The sequence below is a fragment of the Xiphophorus couchianus genome, chromosome 3 (assembly GCF_001444195.1).
Source record: "Xiphophorus couchianus chromosome 3, X_couchianus-1.0, whole genome shotgun sequence".
Classification (NCBI taxonomy): domain Eukaryota; kingdom Metazoa; phylum Chordata; class Actinopteri; order Cyprinodontiformes; family Poeciliidae; genus Xiphophorus; species Xiphophorus couchianus.
In genome coordinates, this window is record NC_040230.1 from 15432264 (window position 1) to 15439560 (window position 7297).

The 7297-nt window shown below is 37.5% G+C and overlaps 1 protein-coding gene across 1 annotated transcript; it reads left to right on the forward strand.

Annotated features, from left to right (window-relative positions):
- Positions 1–1292: 1292 nt before the first annotated feature.
- LOC114142309 (aquaporin-10-like) lies at positions 1293–7267 on the forward strand. Its single transcript, XM_028013526.1, has 6 exons — positions 1293–1486; positions 2695–2821; positions 3129–3266; positions 4238–4356; positions 4438–4655; positions 4951–7267. The coding sequence occupies exons 1-6, from the start codon at positions 1412–1414 to the stop codon at positions 5165–5167; spliced, it is 894 nt and encodes a 297-aa protein (XP_027869327.1). The 5' UTR covers positions 1293–1411; the 3' UTR covers positions 5168–7267.
- Positions 7268–7297: the final 30 nt, after the last annotated feature.

A 7297-nucleotide genomic window follows, 5' to 3' on the forward strand; every position in this document is an offset into this window, starting at 1 on the left:
TGCACACACACACCTAGGAACAGTCATGTTTTTGGACTGTGAGAGGAAGCCGGAGTACCCGGAGAGAACCCACGCGTGCACAGGGAGAACATGCAAACTACATGCAGAAAGACCCCAGACTGGGAATCGAACCCAGGACCTTCTTGCTGCAAGGCAACAGTGCTACCAACTGCACATTCACTGATGTAAATTCATGTAAACTATACTGATGTAAATCATTTTCCTGCTCTAAAATAATCTTGGAAAATCTGAATTTAAACCATTCATGTATTCATACGTTTTAAAAGAAAGATGAATTTTAGATATTGTACATCCCTGAGTAAATAAAAGTTATCAAATTAAAATGTTTGTGTTTCTGACCTGTTTATATGCACAGTTTATGCCTAACAAGAAAATAGTCAATAAATAGAAAATACTCCATTATATATTAAATTTGCAAAGAGAGCATTTAGAACATGTTTTAAATTTTCTGATGGACATACAGCAGGTTTCTGTCTTCTGAGTGGACAGAAACAACTTGATTTAGACTCAAGTTCTAACTCACATACAATGATGTAAGGAAAAAAAATCTGTGTACTAATTTTTTTGTCTCACCTCTGTAATATCAAGAAATTTGCTGACAGGTTGTAAAAAATGTTTAGGAATTTATTTATTTTTTACAAGACCGATACACTGATAATCAAAGAAATGTGCATTTGTCTTTAGATATTTTATTTAGAAAATCAGAATAAATATCAGCACCTGAGGAAAAGCAAGAAAAAAGAAGGAAGAAGAAGTTCAACTTTTATTCTCCTTTTATATCTTATCAGTCACGTACACAGTGCCTTCCACCCATCTCTCTCCTGTAGGGAGTTTCTCTAAGTTTCTCCCATTTCTGGTTAATTGGTACATCTGTCCCTAAATCAAACCTGGTTCAAATAAAAAAATATACTCCATTATACATTAATGGAGTATTTTTTATATATTAATGGAGTATAAAATATATATTTCTTCTCTTTTGGTTGGAAAGAGAAGAAAAATCATCTTCACTGAAAACTCTGTTTTCTGTTCCATAACACTTGCTCAGAAACCTTCATTATCAGTTCATTCATTATCACTTTTGCTTATTCCCAGTAAATAAGCAAAAGTTTTATTTTCCAAGACAAACACCATGTGGCTTAAACAGCCTCTTTGAAGTCCGTTCTATTATCTGAAAATGTATGGACTCTGTTCAAATGAGCAACCTCCAACAGAAGCAGTAAATCACATTATCTGTGACAGCGAGTCCTCCGCGGTTAATAACTAAGTTATAGCCCTTAGTGTTTATCCAACTCAGTGGGGCTTTAAGGCAAACCAGGAGAGACGAGTGATACAGTCTGCACATCCTCTGATTCTCAGGTGGAGACAAGCGATTCAGGACAGTCAAGTCACGATGAAGCTGCCTATGCTGAGGAGTCCCTTGGTCCGAGAATGTATGGCTGAGTTCCTGGGAACATTTGTCTTGCTGGTGAGTAACACTGGAGATGTATTAATATTTCTTAAATCTTTAAATAACTATTCAGCTGCTTTCATTTGCTTTTATCCTAGAGAATAATTGGTAACTAATTCATAAACAGCTTTCAATAATTGCAGCATTTGCTGTAGGTAGGTGTGATGCCATCTAAAAGGGAATGGTTGAGTTGATACACAAAACAAAATGAGACGTAAAAAAACATATATATATATATATATATATATGACTAGTGAGCAATTAATAGAAATTAACCAATCATATATGTAGCCTGGATTAAGAAAAGTGTATCATGATGAAAAAACTATGTAAAATTGTATTAATTGCCACACGGCATCAACATGGTGTCTGTCATTTTATTACATCATATATTTGATATTAATGTGATATTAACAGCTGTCAGCAGTTCACCATGATTGCCTGCTTGTACAAACTTATTTGATCTGGCAAAACGATCGTTTTAAAATCTGGAGGTACAGGAAGGAAAAAGAAACGGGACAGAATTGGAGTGATTTTACGGCGAATATTTCTCCTGTCTTCTCTGCTTAAGACATTCTTAGGTTCATGAAAAAAAAATCTCCTCGTTACTCTTAGCATTTTGTCTCTTTAGGAGCTCTTAAAGGGTAACTTTGTGAATAACTTTTATTTTACTTTTATATTCTCTACAGAAAAATCTTAGAATTACAGATATTTCAAGATGTTTCCTAAAACGATGTCACTATGCGCTACTTTTAGTCTTAGGATGTTTTGAGAATATGGGCCATGATCTTTATTAATATCTCTTGGTATTTTAAAGATCATAATGCCACGCACTTTTACAAGACGTCGGAGCTTCTGGGGAAGCCACAGAACCACATCATCACAACTGTATTTAGCAGTGTGCAAAGTACTGTTTCACACCAGACCAATCTGGAGTATTTTGGATCATTTTTTTTTTTTAAACTCAGTGCTCAAGTTAAACTCACTGTAGCATTAATCTGTCTTCACATATTTATGCTTCATGGTGGTCAGAAACGATATATTATTGCAGCTTTTTAAATTAAGGGTGGCCTAATGTTGTGTAAAAGGCAACCATTTCACTTATCTCAGCTGCACAGCAGTAATATTGAAATCATGTTTTCCCCTCATATTAATTCCTAACCTGGGCTTTGAAACATAACTTTGCCTCCAACCATTTTCAGCTCCTCTCTCTGTGTACCATGCAGCTATTTGGTTGCTCTGCAGCAGCGCAGGTAAAATCCAGCCGAGAGACCAAAGGCCAGTATCTGTCGATCAACATGTCCTTCTCTGTGGGGGTGATGTCAGCAATGTACCTGACCAAGGGGATCTCAGGTAAAATATATCACAAACTAACATGTGCCATCACTATTTAACTTGGCTGATGTGTAAAGTTATTAAAATATCACTTCTATAACCAGCTGCACAGTGGAAATTCAAGTTCATCACCTGATAATCAACAGGAAGAAATTTCTTGCTTTTACTCCTCAAATGTATCACTGAAGATCTTTAAAAAAGAGTCATTAAGTTTTTAAGAGCTTTCTTTTGATTGACTTATTTATCTTGTGTAGATCATCTAATAAACCATCAGATTCTCATACATTTCTTTTTCACTTTTTGTTCTCCTGCATTTCACCCTCAGGAGCCCATCTGAACCCCGCAGTGACTCTAAGTTTCTGTATCTTGAGGAAGGTGAAGTGGGGAAGGCTGGTACCGTACTGCCTCTCCCAAGTGCTGGGGGCATATGTGGCATCAGCGCTGGTCTACGTGGTTTACTACGGTTGGTCTTTCTATAATCACTGGAATGTCTTCATACACACCTGAACTGATTTATTACAAGCAATATCAATGCCAACAAACCAGTACTGAACCAAAATAATCCTTCAAGAAAATTCTCTAAATTCAGTAACTGACATAGTTAAATGATAGATTCTTGAAGTAGATGGTTGAAATAGGGACACAGAAACTGTCATAAAAATTCTAAAAAACAGATTGACCAAACAAAATCTTGAATTTAAAAATTTTCCAGAGGCTCAATCAACTCTGGATTTCATTCTGGTTACTCTAATGTCTACGTGGGCTAATCTAAACTCAGTGATCTCTAAAGAAAGAGTCTGAACTCATTCTTTCTCCATCTGATGTGCGGTACCTGCCACTGCCTGGGAGATTGTGTCTATTGTAATCAAGCTCAGAACCAACAACCCTGAACAGGTTTAACTGGGCCAGATTCTGCTTTGACGCTACTCCAACGTCCTGAAGTGCAGCCCAATAGTTGTACCAGCCCAAATCTGTCTGCAACAGTGATTTTAAAGGTCTACAAAGTATACAGTACTACAACAATGTCAGCTGACATGAAATCCTACATCTCACAATGTTGTGGACGTGCTTTGTTCAGGAGTCTATTGCTTCTCATTTCATTTCAATATCTTTAAATGCAGATTGCCTTAGAGAAAATTGTTCTCCCATTGCCCTCCATGGTGATAAGAGCCTAAATTAGCCTAAATGCTAAATTAGACAAATGAAAGAAATTTCAAGATACACATTAAAAAGTGAAAAATATTGGCAGAGGTTTTCAATACACCAACATTTTTGCAATCTCCTACTTCATGGAGTAACTTGAGATACTTTACATAAGGCAATTCTGAAATGTCAGAATTGGTTTGTTTGCATTCAAATCAGAAAATATTTTTATTGAGACAATGTTTGCAGTTAATTTTTTTTCCCAGATATCAAAAAATGTTTCTGTTGCAGATGCTATAATGGAGTTTGGTGAAGGCGTTTTGACTGTTCATGGCCCAAATGAAACAGCATCTATATTTGCAACGTATCCATCCCAGTACCTCACGTTAGGGAGGAGTTTCCTTGATCAAGTACGAGTGTATCAGAATCAAGCCATTGCTTTGTTAATTTCTCACTAACCTACAGCAAACTGTTTAAATGTTCCTGTTCAGGTAGTGGGGACTGGGATGCTGATGTTTTGCATCCTGTCTTTGGAGGAAAAGAGGAACACCCCCGCTCCTTCTGATCTGATTCCTCCAATAGTTGCAACAATTGTCCTCGGGATCTCCATGTCCATGTCAGCTAACTGCGGAGCTGCAATAAATCCCGCTCGTGACCTGGGGCCACGCCTTTTCACTCTGACTGCAGGCTGGGGAACCGAAGTCTTTACGTAAGAACCTTATCTTGTTTTGCTTATGTAATTTCACACTGGAGAGAAAAGCACAAATTTATACATTTGAAATAAACAGACATTATTTTCTGTTTCTCAGAAAATTGTGTCTTTCTGGCACCTTTTCAGAGAACAGATAATCAAACTTCTGTTTCTTCCAGTCAAAGTTCCTCAAATGAATTTAAGGACCCTGCAAATTTACAAAGCAACATTCACAAGTTGTTATGTTTTTCACAAACAGAAACTATAATCCTGAAGCTCTTTCCTCAAGTTTTTAATTGTGATTTCTCCTCAGGTGTTACAATTACTGGTTCTGGGTCCCACTAGTGGCTCCACTTATTGGAGGACCTTTAGGTTCTTGCCTTTACTTGGTCTTCATCGAATGGCAGCTGCCCACTCCAGAACTTCTTCCTCAGGACAAGAGCACAACAGTCTGCACCATCAGCAACAGCATCAAAGAGCCTGCCACCACACAGGGAACAGGAGACAACTTAAAGTCAACATATTTTTAGTCATTGATCAGTAACAAAATTACAGTGTAATAAGCCTTTTTGATCATAAAATGGTAAATCTGACTGGCTGGTTGGAAATTGAGGATGTTCAGGTATTTATATATGCTTCTGTTAACAGAGTTATGATTATTTCTTTTTATGACTGTACATTTGCAGAAACATTTGAGCAGAATCCTGTTGTTTGCTACATTAAACCTCTGTGTATTTAAATTTTTCAAAAACATGTGCCCACATTGCCTCCCTGATATAATTGGTGAAATGGTTTCCTAGAATGAGTCACGATATGATTGAAGGTTACCTGTCCAGGTTATATCCTGCCTCTCAACAAAGAACTGGGGAGGCAGGGTAGGATGTAGAGAAAAATGAACACCATCTTATGTTAGATAGGCAGAAAAACTTTTTTTTTCTTTTTTTACTTCTCTTGTAGTTTTCAGACAGATTTATGCATTTATTTTTATAATGGAACTTATAAATCTATAGCCATAATAACTTTCTCAGGAATGAGGCTGTTTGTACAGCTAACCATTGCAAACATACAATTAGTCCACTGAATAAAACACAACATTCACCTTCAAGGTTCCACATATTTACAATCTATTGTCTTCCACTTATGCGGGGTTGGATCGCTGCTGAAACGGCACCAATCAGCTTATCATTCATTCTGTTTTTCCCTCATTTGTGAATAAAACCCCACTTAAACTTTGCATGCTCTTTTCCGGCTCAAGACTGTGCATGGTCTCAGATTTGGAGACTCATTGGTCTCATTCTGGCTGCCTCGTAGATCACAATCTGATGAAGCCAATAAAACCAAATCATCTGCAAAAAGCAAATACACGATTCTAAGGCCACCAAATGGATCCCCTCAACACTTTGGCTACACCTAGACTTTCTGTCCAAAGCTCAGACTTGGTGCGGTCCAACTCTCACTGGAAACAAATCCAACTTACTGCCTGCATTGTGGACCAATCTCTGGCACCGGTCGAACTGGGACCTAATAGCCCATATAAAACGGCTATTAGTCTAAAGTCTGAGCAGAAAGTTTAAAGTCTGAGCTTTAGAGTTTCCAACTCTCACTGGAAACAAATCCAACTTACTGCCTTCATTCTGGACCGATATCTGGCACCAGTCGAACTGGGACCTAATAGCCCGTATAAAACAGCTATTAGTCTAAAGTCTGAGCAGAAAGTCTAAAGTCTGAGCTTTAGAGTTTCCAACTCTCACTGGAAACAAATCCAACTTACTGCCTGCATTCTGGACCGATATCTGGCACCAGTCGAACTGGGACCTAATAGCCCATATAAAACGGCGTGGGGTACCACGTGGGGTATAACGCCATATAACGCTAATTTAATTCTTAAATTAGTCAATCCAAGAGTGTTATTCATTTTCTTGGCAGTGATTGGTTATAGCCTCAAGAGCAGAAATAAGGAAGTTTGTTGAAGTTAACTTCTGTGGTGGTGCTATGATGGTTTCCACGGTGCATATTAATGCATATTAAGGTAAATTTCCTGTTTGAACTGTTCAAATAATCAGTTGTATGTGTTTTCTGAGAGAGTTTCAGGTATTCACTGATATTTGCAGGCAACCATCCATGAATAGGATAGCTTGCCTAATGATATAAGAAAAAATATACTTTTTACACAAACATTTAGACAAAACACTTTAAAAGTTACTCCTCGTGCTTTAAGACCTCAGGGCACTTTAGTAAGACTTGGTTTGACTCGACCTAAAGTACAGCAAAGCAATTTGAAGTGATCCGTAAGAGGAGAGCTCTTGTGGGGGAAAAGTTTGATCCAATGTGTGTTTGTGTACTACATATTAAAGAGAACATTTGCAGTTTGTTATTGTAGTGGTATCTATTATTGTAGGAAACTTGTATCGGTAGTGCATTGCTTTAAACAAACGGCATCATGCTATTAGACTGTGAAAATTGTACATGTTGTAAACTGTTATCTAGAATGTGGTGCTAGAATGAAGAAAGCAGCTGCACTTTAAAGTAGCAGCGCTGCTTACACTGGGAATTTTACGCTTCCTGAACACAACCAGCAGAGGAGGAGGTAGAGGAGATGGATATTCATTAAAGAAATAGTTTTTTTTACATCAGTGTTGTTGTTCATTATGATATTGATT